This window comes from Aspergillus tanneri, assembly GCF_003426965.1.
Source record: "Aspergillus tanneri strain NIH1004 chromosome Unknown AapTan_2_pilon_pilon_pilon, whole genome shotgun sequence".
NCBI classification, from domain to species: Eukaryota; Fungi; Ascomycota; class Eurotiomycetes; order Eurotiales; family Aspergillaceae; genus Aspergillus; species Aspergillus tanneri.
In genome coordinates, this window is record NW_022984629.1 from 655,145 (window position 1) to 675,670 (window position 20,526).

Below are 20,526 nucleotides of genomic sequence, written 5' to 3' on the forward strand. Positions count from 1 at the left end.
TAGACAGATCCAGCAAAGAAATCCGGAAGTTAATACACCAACATGAATTTCCAGATCTAGAAACTATTTTTGTTGATATCTAGGTAGTAGTTAGAAAATGTTGGTCAAATGGATACCAGACTGCAGAAGAAGGCATATCTGATCTGAAGGTCACGTCGTCTCCCTCATCCCCGTCTCTACTTTGCTTTGCTGGACTTTCTTTGAGGAAAGTGAAATTGTAGTTGTCGTGATTAGGAGGAGGAACTTCTAACTATTCTCTAAGAATTTCATTTATGTGGGGCCTAGTTTTGGATCCTGTATTCGAGAGTTTCTTAAAGTGTGTTTTTGGCACCGTCTTTTCCTGTGTTGAGAGGCTTTCTTACATGATCACAACTTCAACTAGCTTCATCTATTTCCTATGTTTCTTTATCCCCTATTCAATTGTGCCAGAATTTCAGAGTCTCCTATATCCTTGAGCTATAGAGGCGATGCATTTATGAATATCTTTTGTACTTAGACGTCACTAGAAATATTTGGTAAAAACTAAAATATCGATCATACTATTAAAGAAAGAGTAGGAGAAAAGAATATATTATGAAAGCCATATATAAATCTATATTAACATCATAAAGATTTTCTAATATGTGGTCCGTCTTTTTACTAAACATTGGCTCCGTAAATAGAAACAAGGAAAAGTATTCCAGTACTTCTTTCATTTTCCTTTTCTTTCTTTCTTTCTTTTTTTTTTTTTTTTTTGTTTTTCTGGAAAGCCGGTAGTGTGTGGGTGCAATGGTGTAAACATTAGGTGTAAGGAGATACATCTTGGTAAAAAAAAATAGTCCTCTGTAAAAATAAATACCAATAGGCATAAGTCAGTACGGTTAGCGGCATGCAGATTCAGTTTAGAAGATTTATTTAGAATCCGGTGCTTGTTAACGGCCTTTCTTTTTACTGGCCAATCTTGCAGCATCTTTACCTGATGTAAAGTGGCAAATTGGCACTCGCTATTTCTTTCTTTGCATTACCTAGTATATCTACTGTGGATCCAGGCCTTTGTTTAGGACCAGGCGCTACCAATAAACTAGCACTGATCGCCCTGCATCAAATCTCGACCTGGTCGCGTTTCCCCTCCATAACCGACTCCGCGGGTGCATGTGAGCTGGCGTGAATTATTCCAGCAAGTGATTGCCTCAGCAACCCTCAGTAGCATCTCATCTTCTTTTTCGGATTTTTCGTCTCCTTCTCCACGCCAATTTCCTTCGCCAGTCTCTCAATGGCGCCCCAACAGTCTATTATCTAGCGAGAATTACGACGCGTCGCTCCCTTCTCTAAGACAATGTATTGACTTTCACAGACTACTGTTCGATAGGGAATTACAAGGAATTTTGATTTCCCCATAATGCTTGCCTCCCTCCTTCGCCCAAAGAAACGGCGAGTGTACGCGGAGCGCTCTCCATTCTCATCGCCAGACACATCTCGACAGTCACCATGGCCTTTCGTTCAGCGTGGTGCCGAAGCACGGTATAACGAAAATGTCGAGGGAGGCTACGAGGAGACAGAAGATGCAGAGAATGGAGGCGACGATGCCGATAGTGAGGAAGAAGATGGTCCTCTCGAGTCCACCCCTCTGCTTCCTATATTTTCCTCCTCTCACCTAGGTACGGATGGTACTGTGAGAGCAAAATCTTCGAAAGAACATACTGATTGTAGTGGCTAGATTCTCTTCCCGTTTATGACGTTACACATGCGATTAGATCGCTAATCATCTCCCGCTGCGAAACCACATTGTCTTGGGATCAATTGCGTTCTCCTCAGATTTCTCAGTTCCTGGTGAAGCCTATCCAGCAAAAGATAAGAGCATTCCACTTTTCGCGGGCCACATTGTACGCCTTGATGACAAACTGCTTGCAGTTTAACAAGGAAGTTCACCTCAATCCAGGCAATAGTGGTACGAGCCAAACCAGGGCTATAGTGAGCGAGCTTCTGGCGGTTAAGTTATTAAGAGAATATGCCACAAGAGAGCTGATCGACGCTTTATCTTATGAATTCTACCCACTCCAAGGCCTTGCTTCGACTAGTTCCGAGGCCTCTCATTGGGCTGCAGGCAGGTATGCCTCGCAAGGGAGTAAAGGGGTTGCTGGGGTTGCCCGTATCTCTTGTCTTGAGATAGCTATCCGTGCCCAAGCAAAGCGGTTCTTATCCCATCCTCTTGTAGTACAGCAGTTAGAAGCAATATGGGCAGGAACCGTTGTCTTTCACTCCGCTGCCGATCATCTCCATCGTTCATCAGCCCAAGTCCGTCACAGCGAAGGCACGATATTCAACGCTGCATCTAACACGCGTGCTACTCAATCTAACCCCAGGGGATCCGCATTGCGCCGCTCAGTTACGTTATATGACCCGAGGGATGCCTCCTTGTTCAAGCTCTCTAGGTTGAGAGTGCCTCGGTATCGACAGTTCCTTTCAACGTTGTCATTTGCCGTTCTGCTACTCTTGTTTCTGGCAGTCTTGCAGGAACGCCGCGTCGAGATAACTCCCCTAGAAGTTGTCTTCTGGTTCTGGAGTGCAGGTTTCCTGCTTGATGAGGTTGTTGGCTTCAACGAACAGGGATTCAGTTTGTACCTTATGAGCTTCTGGAATCTGTTCGACCTAGGGATTTTGTTTCTTCTATTTTGCTACTACTGCTTGCGTCTATATGGTGTTATCCTACCATACACCCGCAAATCAGCAGCTGCAAACCAAGCATACGATATCCTGGCCGCAAATGCCGTTCTTTTATTCCCTCGACTGTTCTCTATTCTAGACCACTACCGTTACTTCTCACAGCTGCTCATCGCATTCAGAATAATGGCATCTGACCTAGTTGCTGTCTTCTTCTTAATCATCGTGGCCTGTAGTGGCTTTTTTGTGGCCTTCACACTGTCCTTTGGCAATGGTGAAAACCATTCTCCTGGATCCGTCGCATATGCTTTATTCCAGATGCTTATGGGTTTTACTCCAACCGCATGGAGTCTCTGGGATGAATACAACACGCTGGGAAAGGCCATTCTGACAATTTTCCTGTTCATTTGTCATTTCGTTGTCGTCACGATTCTCATTACTGTTCTCACCAATTCGTTTATGGCAATCGTGCAGAATGCCAACCAGGAACACCAGTTCTTATTTGCAGTCAACACAATCTCCATGGTCAAGTCGGATGCCCTTTTCTCCTACGTGGCACCGACCAATATTCTTGCCTGGCTAGTTGCTCCGCTCCGCTACATCATGCCTTTCCGGGATTTCGTACGGATTAATCGCACGGTTATCAAGGTCACTCATCTACCAATTCTCTTTACTATCTGTTTCTACGAAAAGACAATACTCAGATCTAGAGTTTTCGAGCCTACAGATTTGATGGATCCACAAATACGTTCCGAAGGCCCTAGTCGTTTGCGCCCTCGCCAAAGTCGTTTCAGGGCTTTCAGTTCAAAGGCACCAGGACTTGTCCGAGAGCCGTCTGTCGCAACGTATCAGAAGGACCGTGCTTTGGAGGAGGTATTCCGACGGCTATCCCACGAGGGAACAAATAGACGCCCTGTTCGAGAGTTTGACCAGAGAGCAAGCACGCATCTTGTGAAAAATTGGATGCAAGCCATGGGATCCGACCTTGTCAACCCCCCTGACGAGCAAGATTCGGATGAGGTGGACCGGCTAGAGAGATTACCTCGCAAATTGCAACACCCACTCAGGAAGAGGCTTACCCGAAGCCTCCGCGACTTCACAGAATCCAATCGATCTGCTGTATCAAACCCAGAAGAGTATGGTGTGCATGCTGTATCCTCCCCCGCAACACCTCGCCGTACCCGAAGATTCTTGACCTCCACGAGAACAAGACAACTTTCGCGGCATACTGGCATGGAGGGTGATGATGAGCTCACGAGCGACGAGAACGGATGGGTGGATGAGCAACGATCAAATGGTGATAATACAATATCCCAGGTCAGTGATTCACAAAAAGACGAGACAAGTCCTGGCAAATCAACGCCGAAATTCTACAGTTCTCGGCCGTCGACGGCAAGGATCAAATCATGGAAAGCTAGCCCGAATCGGCGCGCCAAACACCATTCGCGGAATTATTCAGTCGCTACTATTCTGTACAACCCAGTCCTGACAGACAACAATGACGAAGGGGCCAGCGCCTCGTCAATCCCTCTAAGGCCCAGAGCCAAGACTCCCGATGGTGGCGTGAGGGCTTTTTCAACCTCTGTTGACAAATGGACACCGAGAAGACATAGTATGGACACCGGCGGAAGTCGAATCGCCGCCATAACCCGGTCTAGCCCTATGTCAGTGCCTGATTTTGGCAGCGTCTTGGTTCCAAGTCGTGGGTATAGAAAACGCCATCGAACATCCGTCCTAGAGGGACTGGGTTCCGACCTGGGAGATAACAAGGCGATTGCGAATGGTTTTATTGGAGGTGTGCCTTCGAGCTTGACAACACAGATTGCCTATGCGACGGGTGGCATGCGCCGGGTAGACAGCTCACATAGTAGTCAGGACCTGCTCAGCAAGCTTGTGCTTGCGCGCATGAATAACATCGAAGAAGGATTCCGCGAAGTGATCAAAGAAGTGAAAGATCTCCGACGGGGAGGGACTAGCCGAGGCCAGAGGCGCGTTGAGCGAAAAGAAATGAAAAAGAAACCCCATGTGTCGCGGAACAACAACAATATCAGCGGCGAAGAACGGTGGTCAGATGGTCCATCTAGCGAGTCACAACTACCAGATACACAACGTGGGATGGACGGTTGACAACTGGCTTTATCAGTATCCCCTAATAGAGTACATCTACTAGATGGTTTGCGTTGTTTATTACGTTGCGTTGAGGTTGCATATACATTATTTGGGCGGTTGTTTCATATAACTTAGATATAGTTCGCTATTGATACCCTCAAGTTTCTTTGAATACATGTTTCAATCAGATATTCTACTAATTTACTTCGGTATGCCGAACTTTGCTGGACCCCTGAATGGCGTAATGGCAGGCTGAGTATGTGGGTTATATTCGTGTCATTTTTACCTCGAGCATTTGTCTTTTTGTCTCTTATGATGCACCACATCTGCCCCCGATGTTCAAAGTATGGCGTTCCTAGAGAAACTGGTCCTAAATTATTAATCCCATCTGGGGCCTCCCTTACGACTTCGTAGGCCCAACGCCCATCCTTTTGGCCAGACTTGCACGGTTTCGACCAAAGAGCAGGAAACTGGCTCTTTGTTTTTCTGATTAGAGCCCGCCTTCAAAGTCACATGTCGCATTCACTACAGCCTTATCCCCTTCACCTCTTCTTCCTCTTCACCAGCTTCTTTTCTCACCTGCTGTCAGTTTAAGATGCTTCTCCTGAATGATTTCATCCCTAGCCTTCTGGCATCATACTTTGATTAGATAAATCACTTCCCTGTATCTCCAAAATCCAGTTTCGTTTTACGCCTATAGATATACCCAGGGTCAACTTAAGATACCATGCTAGCCTTCATCTCGATTTAGTCATTTGACTGTTCTTTTACCCATACAGTGTCATCATGTCTTCGCATTTCCCAAACTACACAAAATGACTACTCCAAAACAACCTCGGAGTCTCTCCACCTCCCATCACGGTCTAAATGCTCCCTATTCCGACTTGCTTCTTTCGACGGCGCAGACACACTAGTGTACATTGATCCTGAGCGACAGAGGTCCATGTCAGCTTTACCACTTTGCAGAGAGACAATTCCACATCGTATCCACAGCCAAGGCCTTTGGACACATGTTCCTCTTACTTCAAAAACCTCTTCCAGCCAAAGACCCGAAGACGTGTCATCGTGAATCGCAAACTACAGGGAAAGCTCCCTTGTGAGATCAAATATGTTCTTGATCTCACACCACCATTGATGGATGAAGATGGTATTGTGTTTGTTACGGAGCTGTGCTGCCCTCGTGGCATTAGAGAGTGGTCACAATTGCAGGGGCCGTGGAATTTACCCTCGCTTCTTGTTGGAGGGCTAGATGATACTGATGAGTCCGGACTTCCGCTGGAGTACTCTACAACTCGTCACCGCAAAGGCATTGAGCACATATTACAGGCCCTGGGAGGTTTTGGCCCGCAGATCGATACTCCTTGCAAGCTCTGGACGTTTGTTGCATTGGCTCGAGTACAACAACGTGGATACCGAGCTCGACGATCCTCTGTTCGCACAACCTGACAGACGACTTCAAGTACGCTTATGGTACAATGCGCTTCGCAGCACGTCTATTCAGCAGAACTTTCTGGATGAATCTTGTCAAAGCTGTGTTCCTTGATTCATTTGTCTTGAACGATATTTCTTGCATCGCTGACTTGGACGACCAACTACCAGGCTTCCAAAGCCAGAAAAGCGCGTCAGTTAGATCTGTTACATTAGAAGAAGTGAAACAGAATATCGAAAATCTCAACCAATTAATCGATAGCATCACCCCGACCTCTATAATGACAGGCAATCAAGTTGATTCAAACAACAATCCCGTCATTTTGACTAATGGTGGCAAGGTGGATGCCGGCTTACTGGTCACCGAGATTCAGAAAAACATGTCTACGGCTCTAACTCTAAGCGCAACTCCCGGTGGGCGTGATATATCCTTATGTGTGCCTAGTGACAAAAGTAACAATGACGTATGTGATTCCACGTACGAAAACATCTTCACAGACGGAATTTAGGATGCAGAAGGATTCTGGAGATCTGGAAATGTTTATTTTGATGATCTTGGTTCCTATGACTGTTTAAATTAGTGGAAATAATATGATTCTGATGATATCAGACTAGTTGAGGTCTCAAGTGAAATGGTTTGGTAGCTTTTATTCAGTCACGTGATATGTACTGGGGTTCTTGGCGTGACGACGTCAGGAAGCTCGCCGACCTTCAGATATTCAACCAAGCCAATACAAGCAGGGTACAATATAGCCGTTACAGAGTAAAGGCTGGTCTAATTATTATTTCCGCCATGGCCTCTTCATCAAAGCCAACGAGCTCTCTGCTCTAGTGCGTTCATCCCTCCCGACTCCGTCGCTTGTGCCAGGAATATGACACAGGCTAACATATTTTTGACAGCTCTTGTATAGCACACCGTACCACCATTCTCGCAGAACATTCCTCCCCCGGATCATCCTCCTCATCTGCTTCGTCTCTGGCCTCCATTATCCTTCCCAAGGTCACTCATGAAAAATCTCAAAAGCTCACCTTCACCCATGAACGGCTATTTGTGCACTACATCGCCGACTCCCCGACAGGGTCTTCAGAGGATTCAAGCCGACAGGAGCCAAATTCCTATGCACCTTTGAGCTATATAGTCGTGGCAACTGCCGAGCAAGGCCGCCGTATTCCGTTTGCTTATCTCCTTGAAATGAAGCGCAAATTCCTCTCCGCCTATCCGCCCTCGACCACGGATTTCTCGTCCTTTCCAGCCTACGGTTGCGCCGCCTTCAACACCGAGCTTCGCTCCCTACTCCAAACGTACAATACCGCCCCACCAGCGGACTCACTCGCCTCCGCCCGCAAGGAAATTGATAGCGTACGGGATATCATGACGGAGAATATCGAACGAGTGCTAGAGCGTGGCGAGCGCATTGATCTTCTAGTCGACAAGACGGACCGACTGGGCGGTAATGCGCATGATTTCCGGCTTCGCAGTCGGGGCTTGCGACGACGCATGTGGTGGAAGAATATTAAATTAATGGTTCTCGTGGTAGTGGTGATAATTTTCCTCTTGTATCTCTTTATAGGTATGGGATGTGGATTACCAGCCTGGGGGAAATGCGTCGGGCATAGTGAGTAAGTGGTATTTTGCACCCGGATATCTTGATGTTCAATTATGTCCGCGGTTTTGTCAAATGTCACCTGTTCGTTTTCTATTGATGTTTATTACTACCAGTTGCTTGATGATCTACTATTGTCCATTCCTTTCATGGGGTACTTACATGGCTTTTCCGTCGGTCTCTCCACCTTTTACGATATTACTCATATGATGTGTTTGTTTCTCCCAGTTTAACATTTTATTTTGTATTTTACAGCAACCGTGTATATAATTATCGCATTTTAGTTCATTGGCAATGCTTTTATGGATATTTATAGTATACATTATTAGTATGATGCTGTATTTGATTGATGTGGCTGTGGATTATTAAAATATATAATTAACTAATTACTGGTTGCTGTATCTCAATCAATAATCCGGCTTCTCTATGTTCTTTTAACTGTCAATAATAATCAGATATCTTTGGAATTATTTTGCCGTCAACTTCATATAATAAAGAGAAAAATATACGATTAGGCCATCACCATCGCTCAAAATCCAATTTAGGGTGGGTGTTCATTCCCTTCCCATGTGATAAGCCCCAGGCTCACAAAATAGTCTGATACGATGCAATAATACTACCAACTGTATTACCGAAACTAATCGAAGTTACCTACCCGAAGACAAATCAATGTGCATGTCTACAAATGCATGTATCTCACTATCAAACTCACAGCATCCTTGCTAAAAAAAAAAGCTTCAGTGCGAGTCTGCAAGCGAGGCAGAATAGTGTCTAGTATTACTAGATTTCTGCAATTCCTTCTACGCCAGTCGTATACCTCTTCAACCATGAGTGTAAGATTGATGAGGAGATAACCTGGCGACGCGGTCGGATTTGGGGGGAGGAGGGGTATTGGAGAGAAACGGAGGGCTACGACATAAATGTAGCTTCGGGGCTTGTTGACGAAGTCAGGCTGCGATGGGCAGACAGGTTTGGGATAGGGGTTGAGGGAATCCCTTAGAAAGCAGTGACAGATAAGGCCACTATGAACATCGAGAAGTGATTCCTGAAGATTGGGTATAACCTGATGGGAATACCTATGGCGCAGGGTATGAGGAAGAAAAGTATTAGACGCCAACCAGCTGTCAGACAGAAAGCCTGTAGGAGCGAGGCCCGAAAGACAAAGAAAAAATTCAAGAAATTTTTGCTTCTTTTTTTTTGGGCCATTTCTTCTTCCATTAACAGTATGCACCTGCCTTAAAAAGTAAGACGGAAGCCTGATCGTAGCAGGTTTATTTTTTTTCTCATTTTGAGTATCTCATGTACTCCCACGCCATCACCCCTATATTGCGACAAGAAACAAAAATCCAATCCTTTAAGCAGAAGACTTGGCCGCCTCACGTCCCTTAGCAATGCGCTCCAGAAGCTGCTCACGGTCCTTGTCCAACTTGAGCTTAGTGATGACGACCTTCGAGGGGTGGATACCGAGGGGAACGCTCTGGCCGTTGGACTTCTCGCGGACAACACGCTCGACGTGCACACACCACTTGAGACGGTAGACGCTGGTGATCTTGCCCTCACGGCCCTTGTTGGAGCCACGGACAATGGTGACCTCGTCGTCCTTGTGGATGGGAATGGAGCGGACCTGCCAGGAAATGTCAGACTAACTTAAACCCCGCTAACGTATTTCGAAAATGCGTCCTGATGTGTATCTTTCCCCCAATTCTTCCTCATTGGCCCATTGCACAGCTTGTGGTAGAAGACGGTTGAAGGTAAAAACAGGGTAGGATTTCGGCATTTTCAAGAGGGAAGGTTCAGGCGTACATTGTGCTTCTCACGGAGTTCCTTGCTCAGAGGGGCGCTCATGATGACACGGCGCACGCTGGAGGGAGCGCTGAAGTGCGCCTTGCGCGACTTCCGGCGCGAAGAGGCGATTCCTATTGTGATAAATGTTCATCAGCACCCTCCCAACTCATCATAGACGGTATCGATCTAGCCATTTCGTTTCGGCGGGTGATTTGTAAGGAATCACCACGTAGGGCGCGAAAATAGACAATAAGTCAACAGATATAGCAGGGATATTTCAAGAACATACCCTGGTTCATGACGGTCATCTTTGCAGAGCCTCTGGGGAAGGTCGTGGTGAACGTTGTCGTCGTTAGTCGTCGAAAGACTCTTTTGGGCGGACTTTCAGACTGTTAGCCGAAAATGTGCGCCCGCCCGACTGTGCGTCACATGACGCCCCTTAGGGTTGGGTTTCCACTGCTGATTGGTCGACGCGCAGTCTCTCGCGGGACTGGCAGGCTCTGTTTACCGCCCGGCAGAAAGGGACTAATAGCTAGATTCTGCCGTGAAGCAGGGGGTATTATTGGTCAGCATCAAGGTGGTAGAAATGGCGCAAGTCACTTGAAGATCGGACCGTGCATCACAATTGTGCACATAGCATCATCTAGATGCTTACAGTTTATAAGGAACACATGACTTGATAAGCTTACATTCTTAGGTATATGATAATATCATATTACTCGTGCAGTTTCTCTTTTTGTTCAACAACTTTAAATATGCATACTACATTACAATCAATGGCTAGCTCAACCTGGACATAGCATAGTGCATATACTTGTTGGCAGACAAGCATGGCCAATGAATCTGATCACTATTGGTTTGGTGGCTACCTGCCCCCTGATCCCTATTACAATGCTCAGGAATATAAAAGCCCAACGACTTCGATTTCCCAAGGATATCCTTCACCTTACTTTCAATCACAGCCTCACTTCATTCAATACAACTCCCCGTACGCTCCGCCTCACAATTTCGTGAGCCCGAGCAGCATCATGCGAAATCCTCCAGTAGCATCAGATCTTCCATCTCAGGTACAGAGTCACCTAACAACCTCTTCTGTGCTGCCTCCGAAACCTTCAGCGACATTGCAAACCGGCCAATCTCAAAACCCCATTCGGATCGGTTCAAACACCTCAAAAACTATTCCCGCACCGATTCAAAGACTCGATGATACCCACGATTCCAAAAGACGTTGCATAGAGACTCAAGCGCCAGTACAGCAGAGCATGTTACCCGCGTCTGGAAACTCTTCAGTCCTCAATTTTACACCACAAGGCGTCTCCAAGCAATTTCCCATAGAAGCAGGTGTATCGCGTCTTGGAAATCGGCCATTGAACAGTTTCACCCTTCGAGATACCTTAGATAAGGGATATCTTGAAAACCGCTTGGATATCGCAAGTCTTATAGAGGAATCAAATGCTGCAGAGAAATTCACCTATAACCCAAAGACGATTGCGAGGGATGTGTTAATCGCGGCAGGGCGCCACCCGACCGAAAAGGCACTTAACCATCATCTGTTCCGTCTGCGCAACGTTTTCCCACACCTCGATATTTCCTCTGACTTGGAAACCTTTCGCTGGGATTTGGTAGATCAAGCTTCAGATCCGAAAGCACGTGACTCTGTCCAAACACGCGCGTTTGCGTCGGGGTTCAGGGCGGCGGTCCCGTCATCTCCTGCTCCTTTACCATACCTGCCTGTCAACAACTCCACGCCACGGCAACAGCCACTGAGCGTGCCTGTGACTCCGGAGCCGCAGCAAATTCAACAGCAATCTACGCCAACACAACAGCCACTTCTAGTTCCACCACCGCAGCCCCAACTACAACCCCATCCGCAGTCTCAACCGCCGTCTCAATCGAAGCCCCAGTCGCAGCCTCAATTGCAACCTCAATCGCAACCTCAAACGCAACCTCAAACGCAACCTCAACCGCAGCGGAAAGTAGCGACCCCAAGGGTACAAATACCATCAATGAAAATGTTGGGGAAAAGGCCGCCTGGAAGACCACCTGGACGGCCTCCTGCAAATTCAAAGGTTGAGGTGGCCATCTCTGCGCCGCCTATTTCCTATCCAGTTTACACATGTTATTGGAAAGATTGCCAGGCCGAGCTGCACAACCTCGATATGCTCAAGAAGCACATTTACAAGGTTCATGTTTCTTTCAACATTACATGTTTGTGGAAAGACTGCTCGTTGTCGGAGAATATGCCCGCTGCAAGTCTTTACAAACACGTTAAGAAAGAACATGTCGAGCCTATCGCATGGAAATTGGGCGATGGACCAAGAGTGCCTGAACCGGGTGAGAAAGCATTTAGATAGTTGCTTTTTGATTGCATTACTTTGCTTTCTTTTTCTTGTTCCCCTTGTTCCAAAGAAAGATTGTTATTGATGATTTGGATCTATGAGTGATACAGGAGGCGGTAGTACCAGCCAATGTCCATGCTTCGCGACCCTTTCGGAGTCCAAACAACCCCAGAGCGAAGATTCGCTTATCTTTCCAGCCAGTTACAGCTCGATTCGCGCATTCAATCGGGTCCATGGAAACCACACCCAATATGAGAAAGCGCGGGAAATCTTGAAAGCAGTACAGAGGCTCAAGGAACAGATTGGTGTTGGTTTGGATCCGGGTGGATGTCAACTGGCCACGCCGGCACGCAATGAGAGAATAAGTCGGCAGAAGGACGTCTATGAGGTGATATCCGAGTCCTAGGAAGCTATGCGTAGTACCTAATTTCGTCTGCCGTGATGCATTGGCTTCGCAGTCTTGCTTACATGGTATTGGATCGGTGTCGGCCCAAAGAAATGGCGTTAGGGGCAGTCAGTTGATTTTAGCTGTCTTTCTTTTCCATTCCCTTCTGTAGTATATTCCCGTCCAGCTGTCACTACTTTCCGTCTTAATGAGGGCCTTAAATCATTTTAAACTGTCCTTAATGAACTATCATCCAAATATCATACACCCGCTTGCGATCCATTCTATCAAGCCTCTCCAATCCAAATGGCACGGAGATCCATAGCTAGTATCTTCAGGTTATTTGTTCCTTCAATTGCGCACACTAACAATGACAATATAAAGTACAACAGCAGTAGGTGAACCTAAAACCAGACTGAGCTTAAAAACAAATCGAAAGAAACCCATCTATGTGTCTTTCCCCGATACGCCCTCTGCCGAAGACGAACCAGTCGGAGCGAGAGTTCCAGAACCACTCGTAGACTTCTTGATCGCACTTTTCTGATCGGGGATGTCATCTTTCGCGTTTACTTCGAGGAAATGATAAAGGACGATCATCATCATGGCGCAGCAACCGAGGAACACGGCGAGACGGTGGAGGTCGTCGTCGGAGATCATGATGACGTGGAAAATGGAGATGAGGTTGGATGGACCAAGAATGCGAGAAATCGGCCGACGTCGGTTATATTATTAGGATAGGACGGAGGATCGGTCGCAACGAACCCTAGGTAGGGACTACGAGTTGGAGAAGCCACGTCGTAGGTCAGTAGTTGAAACAGCATCGGGCAACAAATCTTGGATGGGGCTCTTGCGTATATATGTAATGTAGATGGATGAGAGTTCAGGGTGCTTAGTTACCTATTTCAGTTGGTTGTGGTAGTGCAGGAACGAGAATGGAGTGCCTATCCTAAGAGCGAGGAGGAGTGGTTAGTGTTAAGCGCCAGCGATCTCGATCAACCAAAGTGACACCTAAGGTATGCATGTCGACACCTGAGGAATGGCACCAACGTCGGTGCCACGTTCTGGCCACCAACAGTTTGTTTGTATAAACTGATTTGGTTCTCTTCTGTTAACTATCTCCGAAGTTGGCTTTTATATATTTACTTTTTAGTTCAGTTTAATTATTTTTGTTTTGTTTTTCTGTGTTATCTGCACTCTCGTGATAGAATCAGGTAATCTACAGATACCTAGAGGCATGCTTAACACCCCCAAAACAGCCTACTACACTAATATATCTTTCTTTGAATATGCATTACCGTTGTGATAGCCGAGATACCCACGTACTTACAGTCTGTGTAACTGTAAGTAGCCAATTACTCGAAAATGCACTTCCTGTCCCCTTCTTCTCCTTGTTATCCTCCATTCAACCCCTGCTGGATATCCCATAGAACTTCCTGAGAGCGACCCCATACCACATTGAAATACTTATTCTTCCAATATCACTCGGTATCTTTAGTTCTTCTAATCGAGAATGCCTATAGCCAACTACTTCATGCATCATAGCTTAGATAACAGAATGAAGCGATCTCTTGTCGTCTCCACTTGGACCAACTGAAGGACTGAGGTGGGGCCATAACAGATTCCACCAAGTGTTTCCCTTCAACTGACAAGTTTTGACAGACTACCTAACTCCTAGTGATTACACACTACCCAAAATATAGTTTGTAGAAATGTCTCCATCGGTGATGACGATCGGCAACTAAGACCCAGTTCCTGTCCGTTCATGAGGCCAAATCAATGCATTAACCTCCTGTTGGGAGACCCTAACTGTCTGCTGAGCTAATCCTGTGGGTGGGGTACGGACCCGTACCGACACCTAATAATACAGGCCTGCAACGGCCCGACAGGCAAACCATTCTTTTTCCTGCTTTACCTTTCGGATCTACCTGGATTGGTTCTTTCTTCTCTTCACGATCTCCTTTTCCTTCCTTTTTCCAGCATCATCCGTCTCTCCTTTGGTCTTTTTGGGTCGTCTGTGGTCTTCCACTCCTTAGACTCTTTTCTTTCGTGTGGCCCGTGGTGAACCCGCCTTTACCCCCGCCCGCCTGGCCCACGCATCATCCCAATCAACTACCTATTTATCTGCACTGGGTGGTTTCCTTTAATTTTTTTTTTTTTTTTCTCTTCCATTTTACTTTTGTGTTTCACTCCATCTGTATGATATATGTGTGGCCTGTACTGAATTGAAGCGATAATCATCTCTGGGAGTTGATCAAAATGAACGAGCCATTCATTCCCCCCCAAAACCCAGCCGTCTCTAAAGCTTCAGGGCCTTCACTTTTGGCGTGCCTTCTCTGCCGACACAAGCACCTTAAGTGTGATGGGAAAACTCCCGTCTGTGGGCGCTGCGCGGCCACGGGCTCTGAATGCCAATACACCCCTTCGCGCCGAGGTTACAAAGGCCCCTCGAAGAAGCGCCGAGCCAATCCATCTTCTCCCGATCAGTTAGCCGCAGACCTGTCGACTTCCTTTGATCCCCAATCTGTTGGGCTGGTCAATGTTCCAACTGACTGGAGCCTCCCGGCCAACTTACAATATATACCTCCTCCCTCAACCCTGTCGTCTGGATATTCGGGAAGTCCCGGTTTGACGGACACCTCCGGCTCTTCGCAACAGGCCCGATTTAACAATGATCCTCTAACACCTGATTCTTCGTCCTCCATCATTCCTGGGGATGGCTACCTCATCGATATTTATTACACCTACTTCCATCCATCGCATCCAATTCTACCACCACATCGTCTTTTATACCGGTCTTACGTCCCTCCCTTCCTTGAACATGTTATCAAGTTCATCGGATCTCACTTTACCCCAGCCGCTTCCAGTGAGCCATACCGACCGACCGTGAAATCGTCCGCCATGGAACAAGAAGGCACTGTAGAAAAGCTGCAGGCACTCGTACTATTGGCTATCGTGCTCCATTCACGCAATGAACGGTCAGAGGCGGGAGAATGTCTCGCCATGGCCGTTAACTTGGCCTTTGATCTGGGATTGCACACTGAGTCCTACGCTACCAGAATGGGTGAAGGAGATGCAGTGCGAGAGGAGAGTCTGAGGCGTACCTGGTGGGAGTTGTTCATTATCGAAGGCATGCTAACCGCACTTGGTGTCCAACAAACCTTCCGCACTAGCTTAGTGCCACCTGAGGTGCCGCTTCCCTGCGAGGAGAGGATCTACCAGGATGGGTTGGCCCCGCCTGTCCCTCCAACAATTGCGCAGTTCGATGACCGGGTGTTCGCGGACGAGGAGCGAGACTTCTCGTCGTTCACTTATCGAGTGGAAGCTGTCCGCATTCTCGGACGTGTTGTAGCTATTCAGGACATGGTCGAGGGCCAGCAAGATCACGTCGAGGCCATTGACGCGCGGATCACCAGCTGGTTCCACCACCTCCCAGAATCCAAAGCCGAATTATTACGTCCAGACGGCTCAGTGGATGAGATGATGTTCCAGGCGACGATGATCGTCAATGGCGCAGCCATCTACCTCCACTTCCCGCGCTCCGATCTGCTATCATCGCCTGCAGTGGCTGCCGAAGTCATCTGTGGCCATCACGGGCCCTGCAGTATTCCCGCATTCTCGCACCATGCCCATGCTATGAAGGCTGTCAAAGCCTCCAGCGAGATCTCATCGCTAGCATCCATCCGGATGCCCGTCGTGAAGCACACTCCATTTTTCATCTGTGCCCTAGTCATGAGCTCAATCGTGCAGCTGGCTGCCTGCTCCGTTAAAGCCGGACAGATGCCCGATCCCAGTCGGGATCGACTCACTCTGACCATAGGCGTATTCAAGTCGCTAGCCCGTACCTGGGCCATTTCCCAGACAATTATGCGCCAGATCAAGGCTGTGGCGCGTGATGTCATGGATCTCGGACTACGTCCCACACTTGATCAAATCGACCTTACGGCTGTCTTGGACAATGGTCGATTCTGGATGTAGCAAACCAGTCCATGCACCAGGGGGGGAGAAAGACCAATGGTATTGACTATTCACTTAATCTGGACATGGATGAGTCTGTGGTATTGATCTTCGACATTTAATTTCTTCAGCGTTGATATCTGACGACCTTATTGATACCCTATTGTCTAACACTCTGTCGATCGAGTTAAGGAGAAGCCAACACGAAGCCAACATACTGAATTCATTCACCCCCGCAAAGGGTCAAGAGAATGTAAGGGCCAGGGCAAAAAAAAAAAAAAAGAAAAAGAAAAAAAGGGGGGGGTCTGAAAACACAGATTACTTCCTCGTATACATAGGTTGGAGCTTATTGATTCCTATATAATATCATGATTGAATGCGAGATAATTGGACCTGTTATATCAACGATTCACTTGACGTACAAACATGACCACAACCGAGATTGCATATGGAAGCATGTATTGTTGAGATTAAAAGGAAAAGTAAAAAAAAGAAAATCATATTCTTCATATTCGCTAATCAAAGTAAAGGACCACGCCAACCGGGTATCTCAATTTCAGTCAAACTCATTTTATAAATCCTAGCAGCTAGGAAGTCATGCAGTCACATGGTATATGAGTATATAAGAGATGTATTAGAGGAAATGACAAAGAAAATGGTAAAAAAAAAAAAAAAAGGAAGGAAGGAATAAACATCGTTGCATGGTTATTTGATATAACGAGAACAGTATAGATCCCCACCCCAAAACCCCGATCCGATCTATAGATAAAAAGGATATAAGGACAGACAGACAGACGATATGGTATCATAGACATGACATGACATGACATAAGAACAAAAACCCGACCAGTGAGCGCGTATCATGCATTTCAACATTGAGTCATAGAAAGTTTTGCTTTTCTTTTTTTTTTTTTTTTTTTTAAGAAAAAGAGAGAAAGAAAAAGGAGATGATCATTTGGTGTCCGCATTTGATTGATAACCTCCAAATTCTTGCATTTCTCGTAATGCTTCCGCTCTCCGAGCTACTACATCCTCGCGACGGACCACGTTCCGCAGTGCCTCGCTGGCTTGAATGAGTCCGTCGATGCTAATTGCGTGATTGGTCATCTGGTGGTTGATGTATGTGTATAGCTCTGCGGGGGTGGAGCAAGTTGAGAGAAGTTGCTGCTCGTTGAGTTTGAGGAGTGCAAGAGCAACTTGGAAAAGGAATGTGCTGCCACCACCACTGCCCGAGGCCAGATCGTTCGCGGTGGAAAGGTTGGCGTCGTTGGTGTCTCGAGCTGGAGGATTGGAGGTAGAGTTGTTCACTACACTGGTGACATTGAGACAGAGAACGACATCCCAGACACGGTATAGTGCCTCTGCGGACAGACAGTCGGTGAATACGGATAAAAACCATTGAAACGTTAACGCTTCCAGTTCAACCCCCAGGGTATCCAGGTGCATGGCCAACTTGGGCAAGACTTGAGAGATATATTGGCGCAGCACGACTTGATCGGCTCGAGAAGCTAGGAGGCCATGGTCATAATAGTGCTCTGGTAAAATGATCTCAATCATGGACGTCAAAATCCAGAAGGCATCTTCAGCGGTAGGTGTGATCAGAAGTAAGGACGCCGCAATGAGATTCATGCCTTGACAGTATCCAACTTCCGGGTTACGTCGGGAGTATGCAACAAGAACTTCCTTGAGTTTGGTAACACCTGGGCCCTTCCGGAAGAACACGTTATCGGTCAGCGTCCGGTTGATATCCATATCAATTTGTGCCACAACCGACGCATCGGGATCGCATCCACCTGTTCCCCTCACCAGATCGTCATAGTAGCCAGGTACCCGCATAGAAGTTGCGCCACTGCATTCAGACCAAATCTTAGCTCGGAGAGCAACGGGGATTCCACCGAGGACAAGAGACCGGAACTCGCGCCACTTTGCACGACCAACCTTGCCCTTGTTCCCCAATCCTGCTATGCCCACCACTTCGCCATCGGTGAGAGACGCCTCCGGCATGTTAACAGATTGCAATTGACGATCAGAGGCGGCGGCTGCCGCCGCCGCCGCCTCTCCTTCTTTTCTACGCTCTGCGCGCACTTTGCGGAGGAATTCATTCCATCTGACTGTTCTGTCCCGCTGCAGGGAGTCATGGAGTTCTGTCAGTTGTTCAAGGAGCAGTTTGACAGGCTCGTTCTCCTTTGTCGTCGCATTTATCGTTGCAACTATCGGCTCATCGCTGGATACACCAGCAAATTCGGGACGATCCGCAACAACCGTAGACGTAGATGCCGATGGCTCGGTAATTTGGCTAACAGAAAGAGAGCTGCGTTTATCGAGACTTACTCCGGAGTTACGAGATGGAGTTTCTCCGGCGGTGGTCAACGATACAATTGGGCCAGCAGAGGGTGTGTGTGACAATAATTCGGCCGGTCCTGTGGCAATTCTCAGGTAATCCTGCCATCCCCAGATGGCAACACCTCCAGCCTCTGGGTCTTCGGGAGAAACTGAAATGGGGGAACGCCTGGACTCCGAAGCAGAGTGCATTGGATTCTGGATCTCATCATCATCGGCACCTTCGCCGTCGGAATTATCACTTCGGAAGCTGTTAAGAGTTTCTGCCATGCTTAACTGGTTGCCAGTGTTCTTCAGTACGCTGGCCTCCCTCTGTCTTTTCTTTCGACGTTGGTCGTAAATGAAGCCGAATCGATCGGTGAGAAGCTCTCCCGGCTGGTAGTTGTTGTACATGTGAGAAAGAGTCGGAGGTCGTGACTCTATCGGAAGGATAGCATCCATCTCAACAGGGCCGAGATTAGTTGCGTTCTTATCAGCACTCTCAGCGCCTGACCCATTCGAAGCGCTTGTGGCTGCATTCCTCCGACCAGCCTGATTCGACCTGGGCATACCACCTAGCCCATTTGAGAATCGGCCAGGGGCACCATGTATGCTAGCATTGCTATTGATTCGTTTCAATGCCGCCACAGCCGACAAGCCTCCTTTTGAACTCGCCGGGAGTGTTGACGGGTCTACCTTGCTTCTCCCCCGAGCATTTGACGAGGCTGTAGAGCGAGTACTGTCTGTGTCATTTCCATCCTTCCAGGCCTGGGGATTTCCTGCAAACAACTTAACTGTCCAAGACGCGATAGACTTGGAAGACTTGCGGGAATGAATACTACTGTCATCGCCGTTCGATATTGCACCCAGAGAGCGTTTCCCATCCCCCACCACGAGTGCAGACTGTCCGTCAGGTGGCTGGAAGAGCTGTTCGTCAAGAGCCTTGCGACGAGTTGAAGGGTTGCTCATATTCTGTTGCCGTCGAGTTTCCCCCTCAACTTCCCCAACTTCACTCATGATGCTGCTTGCACGACTTGTTTTTCGGCTGCCTGCGGTGCTACCAAAGATATAATCTTGCCAGCTACGAGAACTCTGTCTCTTTTGATTAGTTCCAGAATCAGTGCTTGAAGTGCCGGACCTAGCGTCGCTCTCTAAACGCTGCTGGGGACGAATGGTGGCTTGTGCCGGAGGAGCAGAATCCAAAGCCTCGTCACCATTATGGGACCCTACTTCGTCGGCCAAGGCTTGCTGCATTAGCCCATGGACACCAGGGGAATGATTGGCTGCTTGCTCCATGTTACCATCATCGTCCAGGTCTTGGTCCGCCCTATTCGGGGAATTCTCAAGCGCGTAAAGCCGACGCTCAATGTCTTGATTCGAAACCGAGCCCTCACGTAGCATTCTCTTCAGCTCCCTCTCCCTCGTATCGGCACGTTGACGCAATGCCGAGATCTCGGCATCCCGTTGAGCCAAGTCGCGAGCAAATTGTCTAACCAGCTTGACTGCCCCCGTGCTCGCAATTAGTCGCTCGATATGCGGGTCGTCCGCCAAGTGTAACGCGCCCGGAACGTCGCGCACTGGGACCGAGTCACCAAACAACGCTGCACGATTAGAGGTTTGCGGGAAACTGCCAGTAAGCTTCGCCAGGGCTGCTCTCCGATCACGACTCGAGTCTCTGGTGGTATCTCCATTATCGCCATCTAACAACGCGTTCGACAGGGCGTTGTTCAACGCAGGGTGACCCTGAAAACCTTCCGGCGAACGATCAGGGGATAGCGACGGGAACGATGTCAGGTCGGTAGTGGTGTTGGACGAGGCGGAAACACGTTTCTGAGACATCGTACGCACAGTCTTAGCCCTCTGGCTATGCCGCGAAGACGAGGACGTCCGAGAAGAGGACCGACGCGAGGGATGTCGGATATCGTACTCCGCCATGGCTCGCAGGGCGGTGAACAGGCCGGAC

At 47.9% G+C, this 20,526-nt stretch overlaps 7 protein-coding genes across 7 annotated transcripts; 4 read left to right on the plus strand and 3 right to left on the minus strand.

The window, feature by feature from the left end:
• Positions 1-1,378: 1,378 nt before the first annotated feature.
• On the plus strand, positions 1,379-6,686 carry ATNIH1004_000197 (ion transporter; the record flags this gene model as incomplete). The annotated part of the gene is made up of 4 exons (XM_033564920.1): positions 1,379-1,637; positions 1,697-4,750; positions 5,687-6,144; positions 6,210-6,686. The coding sequence occupies 4 exons, from the start codon at positions 1,379-1,381 to the stop codon at positions 6,684-6,686; spliced, it is 4,248 nt and encodes a 1,415-aa protein (XP_033430677.1).
• A 284-nt stretch (positions 6,687-6,970) lies between these two features.
• ATNIH1004_000198 (synaptobrevin family protein) lies at positions 6,971-7,801 on the plus strand (the record flags this gene model as incomplete). Its single annotated transcript, XM_033564921.1, has 2 exons — positions 6,971-7,008; positions 7,078-7,801. 2 exons carry the CDS (start codon positions 6,971-6,973, stop codon positions 7,799-7,801), a joined length of 762 nt encoding a protein of 253 aa, XP_033430678.1.
• A 1,334-nt stretch (positions 7,802-9,135) lies between these two features.
• Positions 9,136-9,874, minus strand: RPL26A (60S ribosomal protein uL24; the record flags this gene model as incomplete). Its single annotated transcript, XM_033564922.1, has 3 exons — positions 9,136-9,405; positions 9,585-9,697; positions 9,856-9,874. The coding sequence occupies 3 exons, from the start codon at positions 9,872-9,874 to the stop codon at positions 9,136-9,138; spliced, it is 402 nt and encodes a 133-aa protein (XP_033430679.1).
• Positions 9,875-10,396: 522 nt separating this feature from the next.
• Positions 10,397-12,311, plus strand: ATNIH1004_000200 (putative C2H2 finger domain protein; the record flags this gene model as incomplete). Its single annotated transcript, XM_033564923.1, has 2 exons — positions 10,397-11,900; positions 12,016-12,311. The coding sequence occupies 2 exons, from the start codon at positions 10,397-10,399 to the stop codon at positions 12,309-12,311; spliced, it is 1,800 nt and encodes a 599-aa protein (XP_033430680.1).
• Positions 12,312-12,737: 426 nt separating this feature from the next.
• On the minus strand, positions 12,738-12,947 carry ATNIH1004_000201 (dolichyl-diphosphooligosaccharide--protein glycosyltransferase subunit 4; the record flags this gene model as incomplete). Its single annotated transcript, XM_033564924.1, has 2 exons — positions 12,738-12,745; positions 12,779-12,947. The coding sequence occupies 2 exons, from the start codon at positions 12,945-12,947 to the stop codon at positions 12,738-12,740; spliced, it is 177 nt and encodes a 58-aa protein (XP_033430681.1).
• Positions 12,948-14,546: 1,599 nt separating this feature from the next.
• Positions 14,547-16,265, plus strand: ATNIH1004_000202 (Zn(II)2Cys6 transcription factor; the record flags this gene model as incomplete). The annotated part of the gene is made up of 1 exon (XM_033564925.1): positions 14,547-16,265. The coding sequence occupies one exon, from the start codon at positions 14,547-14,549 to the stop codon at positions 16,263-16,265; it is 1,719 nt and encodes a 572-aa protein (XP_033430682.1).
• Positions 16,266-17,195: 930 nt separating this feature from the next.
• On the minus strand, positions 17,196-20,498 carry ATNIH1004_000203 (TBC domain-containing protein; the record flags this gene model as incomplete). The annotated part of the gene is made up of 1 exon (XM_033564926.1): positions 17,196-20,498. One exon carries the CDS (start codon positions 20,496-20,498, stop codon positions 17,196-17,198), a length of 3,303 nt encoding a protein of 1,100 aa, XP_033430683.1.
• Positions 20,499-20,526: the final 28 nt, after the last annotated feature.